This window comes from Lepidochelys olivacea, assembly GCF_965140295.1.
Source record: "Lepidochelys olivacea isolate rLepOli2 genome assembly, chromosome: 5".
Taxonomy (NCBI): Eukaryota; Metazoa; Chordata; order Testudines; family Cheloniidae; genus Lepidochelys; species Lepidochelys olivacea.
In genome coordinates this window covers 81317741-81339144 of record NC_140415.1, presented here as the reverse complement: position 1 = coordinate 81339144, position 21404 = coordinate 81317741, and the positions used below count along the sequence as shown (strand labels likewise).

General features: G+C 42.4%; 1 protein-coding gene across 3 annotated transcripts; it reads left to right on the top strand.

Annotated features, from left to right (window-relative positions):
* Positions 1–2427: 2427 nt before the first annotated feature.
* Positions 2428–19783, top strand: LOC311520766 (glutaredoxin-like protein C5orf63 homolog). Of its 3 annotated transcripts, XM_084628524.1 has the most exons (5): positions 2428–2829; positions 13961–14082; positions 18281–18337; positions 19285–19331; positions 19618–19783. In XM_084628524.1, the coding sequence occupies exons 2-5, from the start codon at positions 13969–13971 to the stop codon at positions 19643–19645; spliced, it is 246 nt and encodes an 81-aa protein (XP_084484650.1). In that variant the 5' UTR covers positions 2428–2829; positions 13961–13968; the 3' UTR covers positions 19646–19783. The 3 variants fall into 3 exon arrangements, with proteins under 3 accessions (XP_084484650.1, XP_084484648.1, XP_084484649.1); XM_084628522.1 differs by lacking the exon at positions 19618–19783 and having other exon boundaries at positions 2430–2829; positions 19285–19588; XM_084628523.1 differs by lacking the exon at positions 19618–19783 and having other exon boundaries at positions 2430–2622; positions 19285–19587.
* The last annotated feature ends 1621 nt before the right edge of the window (positions 19784–21404 follow it).

Sequence of the window (21404 nt, the reverse complement as noted above, 5' to 3'; positions counted from 1 at the left end):
TTATATGCTCTATGGTGCACATGAGAAGTTCGGGCATTATGGCTGGTTATTGCTCAACTGTGCAGATTGTCATATATGGGGTCAAGAAGGAATTTTCTGCTCAGGTCACATTGACCGGGGGTGGGGTGTTCCATCTTCCTCTGCAGAATGTGGGTGTAAACTCACTCCTCATAGCCAGTCAGCTCTACCAGTCAGGGAATAGTGATGCTGAGCCATAGGTCCCTGTGCTCTTCTCTCTAGGAGGAGCATCAGATGCTTAGACCCTGCTTTCTATGCCAGGAGAAGACCTGGCTAGCCCTACAATCAGGGTTCGGGAATTGTTCCACTATTTCCCTGTTAAGGCACATGATGTTCCAGCCTGGAGGTGACTTTCTGTCAGGAAAGCTGATAAGCAGGATATGATTTTCGCTTGTATCTCAGAGTCTTATTTTGAATGCTCACAAAAAGCTGCAATTAATCTTACCTGAATAGCACCTCACTGCTGTGCAGTTCAAAATAAAGACTTTGAAGATGTCTGAAAGAGGCCCTAGAAACAATCACAGGGAACTAAAAAGGAGACGTAATCTAAGAAACATTGGAAGATATTCCAAGATATTCTGCGGAAAAGGACCTAGGGGTGACAGTGGACGAGAAGCTGGATATGAGTCAGCAGTGTGCCCTTGTTGCCAAGAAAGCCAATGGCATTTTGTGATGTATAAGTAGGGGCATAGCGAGCAGATCGAGGGACGTGATCGTTCCCCTCTATTCGACATTGGTGAGGCCTCATCTGGAGTACTGTGTCCAGTTTTGGCCCCCACACTACAAGAAGGATGTGGATAAATTGGAGAGAGTCCAGCGAAGGGCAACAAAAATGATTAGGGGTCTAGAACACATGACTTATGAGGAGAGGCTGAGGGAGCTGGGATTGTTTAGTCTGCAGAAGAGAAGAATGAGGGGGGATTTGATAGCTGCTTTCAACTACCTGAAAGGGGGTTCCAAAGAGGATGGCTCTAGACTGTTCTCAATGGTAGCAGATGACAGAACGAGGAGTAATGGTCTCAAGTTGCAGTGGGGGAGGTTTAGATTGGATATTAGGAAAAACTTTTTCACTATGAGGGTGGCGAAACACTGGAATCTCCTTCCTTAGAGGTTTTTAAGGTCAGGCTTGACAAAGCCCTGGCTGGGATGATTTAACTGGGAATTGGTCCTGCTTCGAGCAGGGGGTTGGACTAGATGACCTTCTGGGGTCCCTTCCAACCTTGATATTCTATGATATCTTGACTAACACACTGGACAGGCAAAGAGGGTTCTATTGTCACTGCCACTGAATAGCTTCCTTTGTGAATTTGAGCACTTTGCTTAGACTTTGTTGCCCTATCTCTACAATTAAGATAATGCTTATCTACCTCACCTGGTATGTGTGAGGGTTAATTTAACATTAGTAAAGTGCTCTGCAAATCTTAGATAGAAAATGACATAAGTGCAAGGTATTATTATTATTACAGCTGGATGAATTGGTGTCTGATAAAATAACTAACCTACAACTTGAAACAAATAGTTTTTGCTATGTGAAGCACTCACTGTAGTGATCAGTGCCAAAGAAAAGCCCATTAGAAAATTAATAATAGTCTGAGCTGGAGCATATGCAGCACAGATGGAATCTATAAAGAATCTAGTTACCAAACTAACAAGTCTCCACACTGAACACATGCTAATTGAAATTCCCAGAGGTTCAAAATTTGGCCAAAGCATGGGAGGGCTTGCGCTTCTCACTGCAACGGTTTTAACAATTTGTTATGGGCAAGACAATGTAAATGGCTGAACTATTTTTGCTGATTTTTTCTAAAAACAACACCCTTTCCTGGGGCAGACACCCAGCATGCAAAATTTCACCTTGAAGTACTTAAAGACGGGGAGAATTCTAAGCAACTGAAAACAGAGTCTTATCATAGGGAGTGTCAGACAGATAATCTATCATACCACTCCCAGCTTTACCTTTAACAAGGCCCGGATTCCCCAAGCTGCTCCATGTGGCCAGATCCCAGGGCTATCACCCCCTAGTCCCACTGACATCAGTTTGCAGGACTGGGAACTAAATGTTGACAGCAAAGTGGAAATATTAGTTTAATAACAGTCCTTAGCACTTCCATACAGCCTTGCCAACACTTTAACAAAACTGCTTTAGAAAAATCTAAAATGGTCCAACCATTATTTTTAAAGAATAGACCCAGCCACTGCACTATTTGGGGAAACCTTTAGGACTTGCTTTCAAATAATCCATGCAGGGTGAAGGTTACACTTTGTTTATTTTATTAGCGGACTGGAGCCTTCCCTGGGCAGGAAAACAAAGCGGAGCAAAGAACTTCTTTAAGGAGCAACAACTTAACACAGGGCAGGAGGCGGGGCGAGCCTGGAGATGTGAGTGTAAACTCCCGGGCACGGCGCGAGGCTGTGTCCGGCCGGCCGGGGGCGCCGAAGCGGTGGCGGGTGCAATGCAAGCAGCAGTGTCAGGAAGTTGCTGCTGGTCGGTTCCTGTGCCCCGGGGGAGCGGCTGGGGCGGAGCAGGCGCTGCTGTTGGAGCGGGGAGGGCCGGGCCGCGGCGCAGGGGAGCTGGAGGCTCCGTCCCCGGGCAGCGGCAGCCGCGTGAGTAGCCCGACGCAGGATCGGTGTGTTCACAGCTCCGCGGTGCCCCTGCTTCGCTCCGCTTGGGCCAGGCGCTGGGTTGTGTAGAAGAGGCCCCGGTTTCAAGCGACAGCGCAGCTGGAGTGAGCGGCGCCCGCTTTCCTTCTGGAGCCACCAGGCCGCTGGCGCTGGGCACCAGGGCACGCGGCGGAGTCTCCGCACAAGCGGGTGGGTGTCGGTGTAAGAGGCGGTGGAATAGCCCCGAGCCTGGGCCACGCAGGGGAGAACAAGCGCGGTCCTTCTGACGGGCTCGCGGCTAGGCAGTTCACTGCTTGGGGCCGCTGTGACGCTCCAGAGCGGAGCAAATGCTAGTGCAAAAGAGCATTTGACAAATGACTCTGCAAAAGGCAGCGAGGGGGGTTTTCAAAGAAAACTCACCCCAGACTCGGGGACCAGCACGTGTGTGCAGTGTTACAGTCTTCTCCCCACTAGTTAACAGGCCTGATTTAATTAAGTGCCCCAAAGTGATAAGTAATAAATCAGAAGTGGCTGTCTGGAGAGGCGTTGTGCTTCCGCCATTGATTTCATAGGCTCCCCCTGACTTGACACATCTACACCATGTTTCCACTAAGAATTTATTAGTCAGAGTTAAGTGCATTATTGCACCTAGGAGCCCCAGTCTTGAACCAAGACCCTAGTGGTAGGTAGTGTATAAAGAGAACAAAAAAGAGGGTCCTTGCCCCAAGGAGCTTACAATCTAAGCACAAGACAGCAGCCAATAGCTGCATACAGACAGACTGCTGGGGAAATTCCTGGCCGCGTGGCTGCCAGACATGCTGCTCTGAGCAGCAGGGGGGGGGGGGGGGGAAGGGGGCAGTTGGATAGGGCGGAGGTTTGGGGTGGGGGGGGCAAGGAGTCCCGGGAGAGGGCCAGGCTATTTGGGGAAGCACAGCCTTCCCTACCTGACCCTCCATACAGTTTTGGAACCCTGATGTGGCCCTCAGGCCAAAAAGTTTGCCCACCCCTGATGTAGAGCAAACGGAGGGGAGATACTGAAGGAGGGTTTAGAGTGGGAGGGGAAAAAAAACAAAACGTTCATAAACATTATCAGAAATCCTCCCAACAGTTGTCTAGCACTGGTGCAGCTCCACCAGTGACAGTCATGAGGTGAGTGCTAGTGTATACCAGCAGCATACATTTTTACCACTGTGGTCTGAATGGGAAATCTTGGCCCTTATTTTTACCAACGACATAAGCAGATATAACTACATGCACACAGGCAACTTGTTTGTCGGATAAACTTGCTTTTCAGTAGAACAGCATTCATTTTCTATAACCCAATACTTGTTTTGGCCGAATTTAAGGATGTATCAGTAAATGATATTGTAGCATGCTTCAATATGCATCTTAGTGTTACAAATAATGTTAAATAAATATTTTATACAATAGCACTTTTGATAATGTAGATGTTTCCAAATACACTTAGCCTTTTCCAGCACACTTCTTATACCTTGTCATTCATTATAAAACCACCACCTTTCTGGTTTTGCTAATAAGATAGTTACTGTACATATTCTGTATGTAAGCATATAAAGTACCATCACTAGTCAGTGTGATCAAATCCACAAAAAACAAATAATTTGTATTAAAATATAAATTAGATTACCCAATACTACAATTTCTGCCTTTAATTGATTTCTGTTATCAGCAGCTATGGTCAAATAACTTGATCACTGGCCACGGGAGAGAGCCATTTGATCAACAGGAAGATCACAATTTCGAATGAAATAAAAAAAGACACTGGAGGCCAAGTATTTTAAGAAGTAGAGGCCCACTGATGGGCACAAAGATGTGTGTTGTATGATTTTGCACACATTCAAGCAATTTGTGCGTGCAGACAGATGTTTAGCCATTTGGCAGTCCATTGTTCAATGTGTATTGGGGGGAGTTGCATACAGAAGTAGACTTGCAGTTCTGTGCAGAACTTGGATAATTTATCAAAATTTGTCCCTGAAAATAAAACCCATGACTGAAACGCACTTGTATTGTTCAGAAGTGGTTACTGAAATTCTAGCACTTTCTGTGCATTATATATGCTTTTTTTATGCTCTTTAGTGGTCTTCTAAATAACTTTATCCTCTACTTATTGCAATCAAAGTATAGGAATAGACAATCAGAATAAGCAAGTGGTAGCGTAAATGTCATTTGTAAGTGGCAAAGTAGGCATTTTGGTATGTCTATACATTTAACATATGCTTGCTTGCTTTCCTTCAACAGAACAAGCCTCAAACCTATGTATATTATTTGCTAGCCAAGTTATTAACAGTGAGAAACTTTTCTAATAAAATCTGACTTCCAATCTGTAGAGGATATTGAGAATTCAGAAAATATCTTCAAAAAGAAAGGAGGACAATGGGAAAGAAAATTCTTTAAGAATCTTTTCCCCCTTCTTGTAGAATGGATCACTTCACTCTGAGGTTTTATTTGATAGCTCAAATGAAGACACTTAAAATGTGCTTTTGAACTCATAAATCCTACTTTAACTAGCCATTATATACAAGATTGCATATCTTTCAGAAAGACAGCTGTGTTTCACAGCTATTACAGCAATATACTGTATGTCAGTATGCTTTGAATTTGGAATATATATCTGGTCAAAGTCAAGAATGTTGACTCAATATATTTTAGGGTGTAATGCCATTGTCTGCAACTAAACATAGGCCCTTGTGCATTACCATGAAATGATATCTTTAAGAAAATGCTACAGTCCTACAGCACTCCATCCCAGGTGAGATTAAAGTATTATAATTAAGGGAGGGAAGGGATGTGGGAGATGGTGCTGATTATTTTCAGAACATTTTCTATAACAGCGTGCAGAGATTTTGTAACATTCCCCCATTGAAGTAAATATTAAAATGGTGATACAGAATATGCTTATAATGAATGAATTCTGACATGAGAAATTGGTTCTTCCCTCAAGACTTTTTAAAAAAAAAAAAAAGGTGCTGTGTGCTCTTGGAAAAAAATAGTACTTCAAGACTTTATGAACTGGAGTATGTTTAGGATCTTTTAACTTGTTTAGAATTCCAGGAAAAATACTCCACCCCTACTATTTATTAACCTTCTGTCTGCAAAGGAAAGAGCACTCTACCAAGCCTAACATGCAGTACCCCTGCTAATCCACTACCACGCATGTCATGAGCGAAGACTACCAGTCATTACATCATTTGGGGAATCAAATAATGGGTCACTGGCAAGACTTTAAATATGTACTCACAAATGGTCAGTTGGCAAGTTCCTTTCATGAGCAGGGGCATCAGCAAAGTGAACCTGATAAGTCTGGTAAGTTTCACTGTTGCTGTTCATGATAAGTTGGGTAGGAGTAAAATGGACCAAATTGTGTAAATTTTGCTTAGCTGCTGGTCAGGAAAACTGAGCAGTAGCAGAGGCTGGGCAGAGAGATTCAGAAAGGAAGAGTCCCCAAAAATAAGAAAAGGAGGTTCCCAAAAATGGGGCTAGAGAAAAGGAAAACAATGATGCGGCTGGAGGAGGCTAATGCAAATGGAATAGAAAACATGGGGGAGAGGGGGAAGCATCTAGAATTGGGGATGAGGGAGGGAGGGAGGGAGGGAGTATAGAAGAAGTTCCCCCTTCCCTTCCCATAGCCAAGAGGGACTTTGTTGTGGAGCAAAAGGAGAGAGACAGGCACAGCAGCTTCAAATTTGAGACACCATATAAAAGATAGAGCCCCCAAGTAAGGTCCCTCAGCACCCTATGAGGATCCCACCAGTACCCCCATTTACAGCAACTGTTGGGCACTGGGTTTCCTCATCCCAGCACTGCCCTTTGTCTCTGCTTGGGGGACCATCCTTCATACCAGCATCTGCCAAGTTAAATAACAGGTAAAAGGGACCAGATTAACAGCAAATTCATTTTCATTTGTGACCAGAGCTCGGTTTGAATGAGGAACTCCAGAGGAAAGGCTATTCTAATACAGCACCCCGCTGAGCCACCAGTCTGTTTTCTTACAGTCAATGACTGCATGTTTTCCTCACTGCTTAGATAGAGCCTTCTTTCCCGCTTCTGTTCTTTTTACCATATTCAGTGTGTGGATCTAGATTTACAGGCCAAAGATCAAATGGAGAATAGTATTTAACTATTATACAATAGTTTCTGTAACAGTAATTGTTTAGTTCTGAGTTTTCTAGAACAGTCACAAACACACAAAGCTGTAATAGTGTTTGGTCAGTGGCCTATGGATTTCTGAACTGTGCTAACAGCCATGCTAGTGTGCAATAAAGAGAGGCAGAAACAGACTTTCTTCTTTTTGGCTATGCATCCATATTAGACATCTAGATTAGAGCAGCTGCAATCAGCTTTTATTCAAATTTAACATAACTTAATGATCCTGACAGGTTAACAGCGCAGTCCCTTGCATAGAGGTACTTGTGATTTGTCCAGGGAATCACGGTTGCTCTGTGTCTTGGGATCCTCGGTCTTAAATGTTAATCATTACATGTGCACACAGTATTCACAAACACTGCAAATGCACATGCAACTGCTGTAATTAACTGCACAGTTGGTTATGCACAGAGAATCATGAAAAAGTGGACCTTACTAGTCAGATCCAAATATATTCATAATTCTGGGTCACATACATTCAGAGCCATGGAAGTAGAGTACGTCAAGTGTCTTGAAGTTGAGATTATTGAAGAAAATGTCATTATTAAAAATACTAAGTTGAAAAAAGTCAGACATGCGTATCTTTTCTTTAGCTTTATAAACAATTAACTGGTTAAGGTAGTTTCAGGGTCACAGTTTATGCTGAAAACTAGGATTTATTTGCTGGAGAAGACTATTTATAGATTCGTCCAATGTGTCTTTCTGGAATGTAGTACTGGCCAAGTTTATCTTCCGAACATCATATTTGTCAAGTTATTAACATCTCTTTACAGTATGGAATAAAAGGGATTTTGGCATTAGCAAGCTCTTTTGCTTCTTGTTTATGTATTGCTGATCCTGAGAAGGATCTTTAAATGTCAGAAAGAGCTCTCAGAATTACTGTATTGAAAAGTTCTGCACTAATTGTTAACAATTTCATCATTAAAAAACGCCCACACAAAAATCCCACGCTACAGATTTTTCCCATGTTGAGTGTAACATGTGGGGCATCTGCACAACATTTTCCTTTGCCTCTTGTAAACGGAGGTAGGGGAAGGATTGATACAGATTGGACTTTTGCACTCTGCATATTAGTGGAACCAGTGCATTCTACCTACCAATGGTGCAGACCAGGCTTAGTGAGCTGCTTGGTCACATTATGGAATCCAGATACTATTCAGGGCAAGCATGCACAACAGTGCTACATCAGCGCAGCTGCACTGATGCTGCTGTAGCATGTCTGGTGAAGTCACGAGCGTCTGCTGCCGACATAGCACCAGTGTGGACAGCGCAAAACTTGCATCGCTTGAGGGGAGGGGGTTTCATACCCCTGTTTGACGTAAGTTAGGTCGACTTAAGCAGTAGTATAGATCTGCCCAAGAGTTACTTGAATTCTTGTATGAATTGGTGAGAATAGATGTGGCCCAATGATTGACGTTACGCTCTGGGGTATTTACCTTTTAGTAGTTTGCTGCTGACAGGAACTAGACTTTACATCCCCATCTATCCTTCAGCACATTCAATAAGCTATTACTTGATTTTATCCAAAACCATGTTTTGTTTCACCAGAAGGAGAATGAACTCAGAAGCCAACACAGAGAGCCTCCCCGGGCCAGATCCTCAACTGTTCTTCAGGAGCTATGGTTGCTCTCTGCTGGGCCAGTTCCCTAGCACAGGTTGGAGCAGCTATTCTAACCTGCATTAGCTTCCCCAAGGGACTATTTTGGCAACCAGGGACTTCAGGAGTCCCTGTACTGTGGCAGCTCTATACTATCTGATGACATCTTCCCCCAACCCCACAGAGGTGTTTGAGAGGTGCTGTGTGGCAGTACAGAATGGGTAGAACACAACCCACAATTGGGATCATTGACTTTAATGGAGTTACTTCCAATTTATTCAAGTGTAACTGCTGAGTAGGGCCCCCCCCAATATCTCACACCACATAAGCAAATAAATCAGAGGCCAGGGCTCCTGGTCGTCTTTAGGCTGTAAGTTCCATGGAAGGCATATGGGATACAAGTTTGATTTGCAATATAAATGTTGAATTTCCTTAGCATTTGTGGCTGTGTCTAGCATCTGTTAATAAGTAATGACATTTAAGCTCATACATCATATTTGAATTGCACATAAGTTAATATTACTACTTGTGGACTGGATGTTATGGAAACCACAACTCATAGGCTTGAGGAGTTGGCAGTGTAGTGATTCATTAGAATCAGTAATAATTCTGGTCAATGAAGACCTATTCTTGAACTCAGAAAATACTCTTTTCTTGGTTTCACTTAAGAAAAAACACAGACTTTTAAATATTATTTTTAATGACAAACTTGGTTGCTTGGGTGGTAGCAGAAGTATTTTGCCATGTTTTAAAATTAATTCAAATTAAATAGCTTGTCATTTTTATCTTGGATGCAAGTAGGTCCACATGCTGCATTTTATCATTCCAAACATATCCAGTGTTGGGTAGACTTTCGGTGCTATTGTGGACATAAAAATTCCTAAATAGGACTGCTGAGGCCAGTTATTGTCGGATTTGCACATTGCTAATCTTTCAAGCTCACCTCTTCAGTTATGTAAAACCCTGTACAAACAGATTGCCACATGGCTCAAGAGAAAAAGTTTCAGAGTAACAGCCGTGTTAGTCTGTATTCGCAAAAAGAAAAGGAGTACTTGTGGCACCTTAGAGACTAACCAATTTATTTGAGCATGAGCTTTCGTGAGCTACAGCTCACTTCATCAGATGTATGCCGTGGAAACTGCAGCAGACTTTATATATACACAGAGAATATGAAAAAATACCTCCTCCCACCCCATTGTCCAGCTGGGGATAGCTTATCTAAAGTGATCATCAGGTGGGCCATTTCCAGCACAAATCCAGGCTCTCTCATCCTCCACCCCACCCCCCCCCCACAAATTCACTCTCCTGCTGGTGATAGCCCATCCAAAGTGACAACTCTTTACACAATGTGCATGATAATAAAGTTGGGCCATTTCCTGCACAAATCCAGGTTCTCTCACCCCCCTCCCAAAAACCACACACACAAACTCACTATCCTGCTGGTAATAGCTCATCCAAAGTGACCATTCTCCCTACAATGTGCATAATTAAGGTGGGCCATTTCCAGCACAAATCCAGGTTCTCACACATCCCACCCACCCCCATACACACACAAACTCACTCTCCTGCTGGTAATAGCTCATCCAAACTGACCACTCTCCAAGTTTAAATCCAAGTTAAACCAGAACATCTGGGGGGGGGGGGTAGAAAAAAACAAGAGCCTATTTCCTCTTGTTTTTTCCTACCCCCCCCCCCAGATGTTCTGGTTTAACTTGGATTTAAACTTGGAGAGTGGTCAGTTTGGATGAGCTATTACCAGCAGGAGAGTGAGTTTGTGTGTGTGGTTTTTGGGAGGGGGGTGAGGGGGTGAGAGAACCTGGATTTGTGCAGGAAATGGCCCAACTTTATTATCATGCACATTGTGTAAAGAGTTGTCACTTTGGATGGGCTATCACCAGCAGGAGAGTGAATTTGTGGGGGGCGGGGGGGGTGGAGGGTGAGAAAACCTGGATTTGTGCTGGAAATGGCCCACCTGATGATCACTTTAGATAAGCTATCCCCAGCTGGACAATGGGGTGGGAGGAGGTATTTTTTCATATTCTCTGTGTATATATAAAGTCTGCTGCAGTTTGCACGGCATACATATGATGAAGTGAGCTGTAGCTCACGAAAGCTCATGCTCAAATAAATTGGTTAGTCTCTAAGGTGCCACAAGTACTCCTTTTCTTTTTGAGAAAAAGTTTGTGGCTGCCTATTATGGGGTACTCACTCAGTGGCTGGTAAGGGAACCCAGGCTCACCCACTACTCCAAATTCCAGCCCAGGGACCCTACAAAGTGCAACCAAGGTCTGCTCAGTCTTCAACCTTGCTGCTCCCTACTCTGCCTCCCACAGGTTTTCTTCCACCAGTGCCAGAATCAGGCAGGTAAGGGGACCATGCCCCCCCCTTTTTAAGATGGGCCTAATTTGGGGAGGCAAAAAGGCATTGCCCTTCCAAACTGCAAGGCTTGGGAAAGCATGGAGTGGCTCCAGCAGGGGTTACGCTTTGCAGCAGGGGAGCTGATCATAATGCTCTAAGTCAGGGGTGGGCAAACGTTTTGGCCAGAGGGCCACATGGGGGCGGCAAAACGGTATGGCGGGCCGAGTAGGAAAGGCTGTGCCCTGCAAACAGCCTGGCCCCTGCCCCCCTCCATCCCCTCCCGCTTCCCACCCCCTGACTGCCTCCCTTAGAACCTCCGACCCATCCAACCCCCCCTGCTCCTTGTCCCCTGACCGTCCCCTCCTAGGACCCCACCCCCTAACCACCCCCCAGGACCCCCCCCCATCTGCTCCCTGACAGGCCCCCCCAGGATCCCCATCCAACCCTCCCCTACTCCTTGTCCCCTAACTTCCCCCCCCCGGACTCCACCCAAACCCCCTGCTCCCTGTCTCCCCCCGCCAGGGCCCCCCACCCCCTGCTCCCTGAATCCTGACTGCCCCCCCCCCACAACCTCTGCCCCATCCAACTGCCTTTTGGGACCTCCTGCTCCTTATCCAACCCCCTCTCCCCCCATGCGGCTCAGAGCGGCAGGACTAGCTTATTGGAAAGCCTGGGAGGTGGGCGGGTACAAGCCGTGCTACCTGCACGGCAGCACAGAGGGGGGGACAGCAGGGAGGGACTGGGGGTTAGCCTCCCCAGCCAGGAGCCAGGCAGGACGGTCCTGCGGGCCAGATGTGGCCCACAGGCCATAGTTTGCCCACCTCTGCTATAGGTGCTGGATGGTAGCTGGTGGTAAGGGCAGAAGGAAGAGGAGCCGCACAGCTGGTTCCCCGGGAGCTATGTGCCGCCACTGGAGGTAGCGGACCAACTACCTGGGGGCAGAGGAGGGAATGCAGGAGTTAGGGAAGAAGGGGCATAGGAATCCAATTTTGGCCTTACCTTCCCCTTCTACAAAGATTCCAGGGCCTTTGTTTTCCTCTTCATTCTTCTCTTTCCTGGGTCCACCCTTCTCTCAGGGTCAGGTTCCTACTCTTTCCCTGGTTTCCCTCCTTTTCCCTCTAGTACACAGAGGGTGGCTGTAGACTTCCTTCCTGTAACCTTTTGTGTTGCCAGCTTCCTGATTGTATACTAACCCAGCCCACACCTGTACAGCTGAGCTTCTTTCTCCAATCAGGGGTTACTTCTTCAGCCTAAGTCCCTCATGTGTGGTCTATCATACTAATTGGCCCTTTCTCAGCTTCCTTTTGGTGCTGGTGTAGGTTGTAGGGTGAACACCCTGTCATACTGCCTAAGGACTTCTAGCCAACACTAATGGCACTGTGTTGTGTATCACAGTCACCTGGAACTTCGTGGTGAAAACAAGGATACAACTCAGATCCTCCTGCTACAGAAGACCCTACCAATTGAATTACAGGAGAATGTCTGTTAGCAGTATAGAGCATATGAGACACAGTTAACCAGCTGATTCCATCCAGAAGAAGTAGTGGAACACAATCACAACAGCCTGTGAATTACAATGTATTTCATCTCAAATGCCTTCTTTTGCATGTTTGTGACATGTCCAAATTCTTTTCCAGCATCTGAAAGTAGGCCATCGAATTATAGATTAACCACTTTTGCAAAATTGTGATTTAGCACATTAGACATAACTTCCCTTTTTTAGCAAATATAACTCTCATCTGTGGCACATGTTCTGCTTAAGACTGTCCTGGGAGCATAGCAAATTGTTTTTACCTTGCCTCCCAAAGAAAGACAAAAGTCCTAGACAGTGCAGTCAGGATGATGTGTCACTATTGGTACGGCTTTTCATTTAGGAAGGAAATTAACTAAGTTCAGATTCACAGTTCTTCCAATATATTATTTTGTTCTTGTGTGATGGGAGGGTCTGTTGGCCAAATTACCTCTCTGTAAAGTCTATTCTTCTTTTGAAATAACTGCTCCTTTAGCTTTAAGAAGCTGGACTTCGTGTTTTTCTTAACTTGCCTATCTAATGCATTGACTGAACCCTACTTTACAGTATTAATGATCAAAGTTTAGGGCACACTTCAACTCAGTTCTATTTAATAGGGTTTTTGGGATATGCTTTTCATACACAGCTGATTATTCCTTTTGCTCTGTGTTGTGCCCCACACTTACCACAGCTTTCAAATACATTCAAATGAAATATAAAGTTGTTATCTATAGTTAGCAAAAGCCAATGTAAATTTTGTCCAAGAACAGTAGGATTTAACTCTATGTAAAATGGGTGGGTGGTCCTAGTGCAGTTTCTAATGAATAGATATCCACAATAACCACCATCAGAATTGACATCTTTGCTGACAATCGTAACACAGAGGCCAAAGAATGAACAGACATGGAGAATAAAGAAGTCTCTCAATTCTACAGGTGATCCTTAGAAGCCAAGGTTAAGACTCATTGGTAGGCTATTATGGAGAAAGCAGTATTGCTATTCATGCTCTTGTATGGGTGAAAGTTTTCAGTATCCAGCATGGCATACTGCACCTGCAGTAACTTCACTGAAAAAAACCAAAACCAAACAGACCCTAAACCCATCAACATCTTTCATCAATTAGTTTGCTCTTGCAGAAAGAACAAGACAATTTGCTCGCCTTTAAAGTTAAATCATCTTGTCTGTAGTTTGTTGTTGTGTTTTTTTTAACTTGCTTCAGGAAGCATTATTTTAACATTCTGATTAGATACAGAACTAGTTTGATGGAACAATTTTGAGTAAGTAGAATATTTTGTGTCAAGCAAATCGGCAAGATTACAGCAGTTCAAAGCACAGCAGTTTGCGTTCTGTTAGTATTGTGTAATTCTTACTGGCATATGTCTAGTTGAAACATTAATGTATTTATGTCAGCATTTGTGTAAGAGAATTTAGCAAAGGCACTGCAGCAAGAAAATGAAATCTAAATTTTAAATAGAGCTTCTTGGGTTACATTAAATTGATAATATGGCCGCTGCATACTTTTTTTTTTTTTTTAAAGATTAACATGCGGAGGCTGTGAACACAGAAGTATTGTGAAAATGGTTTGCTTGAGTTTGTATTTCAGAACTTCCATGGAACCACCACTTCTGCCTTATTATTGGATTTTCTGAGCTATAGCTTAGTGAAAAATTAAACTATGCCATGCATGTAATTTCTGTTTTTTGTTTTAACAGGATAAAAGATGCTTTGGTTTCAGAGTACAGCAAAGCAGCTAGCAAAATATTCTTCTAGGCCACTATGGAAACGACTATGTGCAGCCACTACAAATATACCAGTGTTAACTTTGTTCACCAAGGTAAAAAATTAGTTTGTAAAGCCAGACAGGAAGGCCTAAATATCAGCCTTCCAGGAACTGTAGGTTCAAATAGATCCCAGACGGAAAGGCTCAGCCCTTCATCTTTTAGAGGTAGAGAGATTTAGTTCCATACAGCTTACTGTGTGGGCATCGTTTGGGTGAGACTCATAGTTTGGTTCTACTCTGACTCTATAGAAGTGGCAAGACGGAGTTGTCGGATTATTGTGCCTCAGTGACTCCTTAGCTAGTGGACCCAGTTTACAAGTTAAAAGTTCTTTTATTTAAGACTATGTCTGCACAATGGCGGGAGGGCGCTTCCCAGCTGGCTCTGCTCAAGCTAGCTTGCTAAAATTACAGTGGGGCCATGGTGGCATGGAAGGCTGCTTGGGCTAGCCACCCAAGTACAATCATGCCCAACTCCCACATACGTATTTGGATTGGTAGCCCAAGCTACTGCCGGTGCCGTCATGGCCACACTGCTATCTTTAGCACATTCACTCAAATAGAGCTAGCACAAGTGCCTGCTCATACTGGGAAGCACCCTCCTAGCTACTGTGTAGAGTAGACCATAAGTGGCCTGACCTGGGATTGGAAGGTAAGGCAAGTTCTTTATTTATCATAGATTATTATCCTAACAGAAGTGCTGAAGGCCAATTAGGCCCTCAATGACATCTGTGCAAAATCTGTCAGTGGGCCTGAAAAGGTTTAACATTAGTTCTATCGATGATGCACCAGGAGAAATAAAATCCAACCCATTCCCTCTGTGCTTTGGTGGCTCTGCAGCGTTAACAGGAGTAAAAAGCGATGAGTAGTCTGTATAATCTCTATCTGGTTCTGTGATTGTTCCTGTCTGCTGTACAATTAATTTTGCTGAGTGTAAACTAATTAAGGTGCTGGGATATAATTGGTTACATAATCATGTTACAATATGTTAGGATTGGTTAGTTAAATTTCAGGAAAATGATTGGTTAAAGTATAGCTAAGCAGAACTCAAGTTTTACTATATAAAACTATATAAACTGTAGTCAGTGAGGAAGTGGGTGGGTGTGGGAGGGGGAGATGGGAACAGGGGTAAGAAAATTGGAATCATGCTTTGCTAAAGGGGGAAATGGGAACAGGGAATGGGAGTAAGGAAGTTGGAATCATGTTTGGCTAAGGGTAGGAATGGGAACAGGGACACAGGTGTAAGGCTCTGTGGTGTCAGAGCTGGGAAGGAGGATACTAAGGAAGGAAACTGGAATCATGCTTGCTGGAAGTTCACCCCAATAAACATTGAATTGTTTGCACCTTTGGACTTCGGGTATTGTTGCTCTCTGTTCATGCGAGAAGGACCAGGGAAGTAAGTGGGTGAAGGAATAAGCCCCCTAACAAACCTTAACTGAGATCCTGTGTTCTTTGCAAAAGTATTAATGATCCCACTTCACTTTTCATAGGAAGAGGAGTTTCATTTGGTGTCTTTGGCTAAAGTTTTACCTTCTGTACATTGTTTTTGTAGCATATTATTTATTGATTTTGACTGGCAATCCCTTGATTCAAGGATGATCTCTACCACGGATTTACATGTAGGTCCTGAAAGGACTCAGGAGTCTTATACTGGTGCACGTATACAGATTGCAAAATGCTCTAAGATGAAAGTTTCTATGTAAGTGTAAACTGCTGTGAATTTTAAATAAAATGAAAAAAGTGTGAATTTGCTGAGAGAAGATGAGACTGGAGAGGCTCCATCATCAAGTAATGTTTGTTTTTTTCCCTACCCAACCTGGAAAAAAGTTAGATTATTTTACAAAGGTGCGGACTTTCTAGAAAAAGAAAAGTCAGCACTTGTTTCTTATCAGTGGAATGTGTGTTATATGAGGAAACATACTTTAAAGTCCCATCTCTGTCTCTGCCATCTGATTCAGCCCTGTGCTTTTTCATACTCCAAAGGGCAATAATGTAGGTAGTACTGGCATTAATTTTAGAAAACGCTCTTTTGCATGATTATTATGCATACATACTGATTAGCAATGTGAAATTCTGCGACCAAATTTCTGATAGCAAAGTTGAAACAGTTTTCTAAATTGGCCTCTTTTGTTGAATACGTGCTTAAAGTAACGTACTTTTCACGTCTCTCAGAACGTGTCATATCACTGGCATTTATAAAACAAGCTCTCACTAAACTGCAGGCTGCTTTTAATAGACCAATTTGTGATCTCTGTTTATCCCCATTCACCCCAGGCTTGTGGTTTCGGGTTTTGTTTTGTTTTGTTTTTTTAAAGTAAAGACAGAAGTAAGTATGAATGAGGCTTAGCATAAGTGAGAACGTATTGTATAAATAAAAACCTCTCCTTTCAGCCTCTTCTGTTGCCCAGCACATCTGCATCTCTCTCTTCTGTATTAAATTCAAATTCTGTTTGCAGCCAGGGCAATTGAGTACTTTCAGAAAGACATGAACATATATACAAGCTGCTGAATGTCCCATTAAAGCAGTTTAAAGTCTGTTTGCAGAGACCCTTGGCTAGTCAGAATTATTTCTCAGCATAGTTCCCATTGGAACTCAGTGCTGGCTTTATTAAAGGAGTAAAGTGCCATGACTTGCTTTGTTGCTTAGCACTTGTCCCCACACAGAGGTTGGAAACGAAATAGCTAGATAGTTTTAGATCCAAACCTTTACTTATTTCAATACAAGGCTTGGTTTATTTAACTGTAGTCCAATCAAAATAATTGAACTCTTAATCCAAAATAAGTGTCCCCGCACAGACTTGCATCAAAATAACTGAAAGTGTGAATTCAAACTGATAACAGCCTGGTCTAAATACAGTTTCCCAAGTTAACTTAAAGGTGTGATTCTGCATTTAAACTGGTGTAAGTTTGCATGTGGACAATCAGTTTAAACCTGATTCACGCACGAAAGCTTATGCTCCAGTACATCTGTTAGTCTATAAGGTGCCACAGGACTCTTTGCCAGTTTAAACCTGGTTTAAGTTGTGCCTGTAAATGTATACCTACACTGATAGAAGAGTATCCAAGCACTAAAACTGCACTGTTTTAACTAAGTCAGGTCTTAAACCACTTCAAATCCTAATGGTGCAACCTGCATGCTTAGACAAGCCCTTAGTAAGGAGAAATGGTGTGTCTGTTTGCCTTTCTGCCCCTACCAGCTCATTTTACCAGCTCCACTACCTTAGCAATCTTTCTTTTAGTAATAACCCATAAAGAGTTGAGCATCCCGTAGTTTAGTTTGAAGAGTCTAGTCTGTTACAACAGATTACATGCAACAAAATTCTGTCAGCCCTTCTCAATAACACATTTGGTCAGCTGATTCACCATCACCAGCTCTTCCACAAGTTACAAACAGCAGCAGCTGCACTCCAAACTTGGTGTCCTTTAGCACCTTGCATAGGGTTTCAAACATTAAGGGTGTGTCTTCACAGCCTAGTCTACCTACCCAAGCTAGCTTGACTCCAGCTAGCATGGGTAACAGCAGTGAAGAGAGCACAGCACAGACAAATGAGCCAAGTGTGTATCTAGGTAGGGTCCGTGCTGCGCTTGTATTACCTGCCCTGAAACTTATACCGCATTGTCTTCACTGCTGTTACTCACACAAGCTGAATTCAAGCTGGCTCTGGCAGACTAGCCTCTGCACACCTTTTACTATGTAGACATACCCTAATAAAGCTTTGGGGAGGGAGGAAAGGAATAGACATTTTCCATCTCTGAACAGTACTTCACACCAAAGAGACAGAACCATCATGCTTTTCCTCACTATATTTTGTGTTAAATTACTGTATGCCAAACAACATACACTGATGTGTATCTGGAGTCACTCCAGGGAAGTCAATAAAGTTTTCCAGATATACATTTGGGAAGTGACTGTAGAAGTCAACCCTATGACTATCCTATAACTTGTCTTCAGAACCATGCAGCTGTGTCAGCTTTTAGAACTTGCACCATTTCAAAAATATTTTTATTGTGGTCACAAATTAAAGGTAGAGTCAAAAATCTTAGAGGTGTTGACCGGATAAAAAGGGAGATTTTCTTTTTATTACTTATATAAAAAAGAATTTTTAAACTTGCAATCTATGCTGTGCTGATTAAAATGAGATTTTGAAAATGATGTGGCAATGAGGAGAGAACATGTGGAATAATGATAGCATGTAACTTGTTTCTAGGTATGTTTTATTGATTATTTTAAGATGATCTTCATATTTTCCTTTAGAACCCGTGCCCTCTATGTGATGAAGCAAAAGAAGTGCTTGAGCCATATAAAAACAGGGTAATGCAATACAGTACTGTGTATATTATAGAGAAAGAATAGTTAATCAGGGACCTTTCTTTGTAAAAGAAAAATTGCTTGATTTTATTTGCATCCATTAGTCTTTCATGGGCAACCTCTTCAAGAAAGTTTTAGCGCTGATTTCCATAAAAATTATTATTCAAAAGCATTTTCAGACTCTGTGGTTCAAGTAAGCATTAGCAAACTAAACCAATGAATGCAATGTTGCATCTATTTAAAAAAAACGTTTGCTACTATAACAGGGGTTCTCAAACTGGGGGCTGGGACCCCTCAGGGGGTTGTGAGATTATTATATGGGGGGGTCACGAGCTGTCAGCCTCTACCCCACACCCTGCTTTGCATCCAGCATTTATAATGGTGTTAAATATATAAAGAAGTGTTTTAATTTATAAGGGGGGGATCGCACTTGCTATGTGAAAGGGGTCACCGGTACAAAAGTTTGAGAACCACTGGACTATAATGTACATATATCTCAAGTTTATAATGCAGTTTGCAGCAAAACTGCTGTGAGGCAGGTCCATCAAATATTCTTTGCCCTGAGTCACTTGAAAGTACTTTCCCACCATCCTCCCCAACTAATATTCTGTCAACTGCGTGTAGTGCACTTTGACCAATTTTTGAACCTCAGTTGCTTGAATTTAGAGCAAGTGGTGCAAGCAGCAGTAGACACAAAGAAATGCTGCACCCATGAGCAAAACAGAAAATGTCTGTTGACCCACCTGCAGAAAGAAAATGACCAAGATCATATGTGGTACAGTTCCTCACTGGGAATCCAGGGACCCATGCGGGGCTAATATAGAGGCCTGCTGAAAATTTGACCCATTTTGTTAAAGTAAATCTGAAATTTGATGAAAGACAGCAGCTATTTTTATTAAAAAGTGTCCAATGTTATAAAATGTTTAACATTTAGTTCTTTTCTTTCAAAGGTTATTTTGCAGGAAGTGGATATCACCCTTCCAGAGAACTCAGTGTGGTATGACAGATATAAGTATGACATACCTGTCTTTCATTTAAATGGGCAGTTCCTAATGAAGCATCGGGTAGATGTTAAAAAATTTGAGAACCAGCTTGTGAAGCTAGAGTTTCAAAATGATGAAAACCAATGAAGGAAATGCAACCATTCTGACAGTGGATTGAAGGGATTTTGAACAAATGGTTTGAAACTGTTGCATATATTATCAAACCATATTTTCTTTGGAATGTAATGTACATATTTAACATTAAAATTTTAGTTATTTGATTTATATTTCATTTTGTAGTAATGATGAAGCCCATCTGACTGAATAGCAACTCTTCATCTGCTATCCTAGATGGTTTTGTTTTTCAATGAGAGAACAAGTGCTATTCCACCGCAGCAGATAAAATGAAATGCATTTTCAGATCATTAATACACCCTGCACTGACAATAAAGGAATATTTAAGTTATGTCTGTATGAAGCTTCTTCTGTAAGACTTTCACAGTGTATCCCCAAATGCTTATTTTGAAGTAGAAAGGAGAGCTGTTAAGTGGGGAGGGGGATTTAAAAAAAAAAAATCAAACTTATACTCTTGTATAGAATCAGAGACCTAGATTTAGTTGTTATTCACCTGTAAAAACGGAGTTTTTTTTTTTTTTTAAACAGTATGAACATGTTACACTTAAGCCTAAAATGTCTGCTTATGTTAAACTGAGAAATTTGAGCTCTTTAGTACTCAAGTAAAAGTATAAGTGAAAGTTAAATTGAACCAAGAGGGCCCAATTTTTCCTTGAAACAAGATTTAACACTGCAAACATGCCACTCTGTGCTACCTACCACCTTCATTTTACTCTCTGGAATTAAAACACCCTAAGAGTTTCCTTGTAAATCTGCTGGCATGAGATAAGATAGCTTCTCCCTTAGGCTCAGGTTACACTATTAAAAAGAAAACATGCTAGCATGTGGTTCTCTGCCACAATTAGGGATGCCCATGTCATACCAGGGCTTTTTCTTAATTTGCCAGGGGGCACAGAAAACATGATTCTCTAATCGTATTATGGGAACAGTACTTGGATTTAGGGTTAACAGTCTTTTCGGTAGTGTAGATTGGCCCTTATATTCTGTGACAGAACAGAGAAAACTGAAATTTTAGTCCCATCTGTGACATCACTGTATCTTAATTTAGTGACTGGCAAGTGTACTTGTATCGCAGGGGGTGAGGCAGCTTCTACTAGTGCATTTTTGCATCATACGGCAGAAAAGAATAATGTGGGTAGATGGAACTCCTTACATATATTTAAGGAGGAGGATGAATTGAGAAAGTTAATTGTTGTCCTTTAGGCTGAACAGGCTATAGTACTAACTAAATAGTATTGGAAAAGTGTGATTTTTTTTTCAGTCTATTTAATCAATCTGTCCAAACAAAAAGTAATGTAATTACTACGTTTCTGTTCTTCTCAGTTGTATCTGAGCACCTTCCAGAATTAGGAAATTAAACAAGAAGCCTGTCTATCAAAAGGTGGGTCTCTTCCTCATTCTCAATCCTTAGAAAATTCCAAACAAGGACACACATTAAGCACCAGACAGTCTTACCAAATTAAGATCAAGCATTCACTACAGAATTTCACACTAGTTTTCAGAGTCAACAGAACTTCAGAAACCTGTGCCCTCTCTCTGAGTCCTGCAGAAAGGTGGGCATCATTAATGAAAGAGGCAGGAATGTAATTGAAACTATATTAAATTAACAAAAACAAAACAAAAAAACCCACAGTAAAAGTATCTACTTAACCCAATAGCATAGTCTTGTTTTGAAAAACTCTCCCTCAACAACTCAGATTAGCCATTTGACGTAGAAGGTAACAGAAGGGCTTGTTACCTCATGAGTCTGAGAGTATACCCAGCTGTTGCATCTGTATAACACCTTATCACCCTGGCCTTTGATAAACTACTTCCTCCCCTTTTTATTCTTAGGTCCACTTTGCCACTTCCTCGGCCTTAATTCTCAGCTATCTTGCCGTGGCACGACCACTTACACAAGTGCAAAGTACAAAGGATATGGAAAATATTAGCACATCAGAACTTTGCACAGG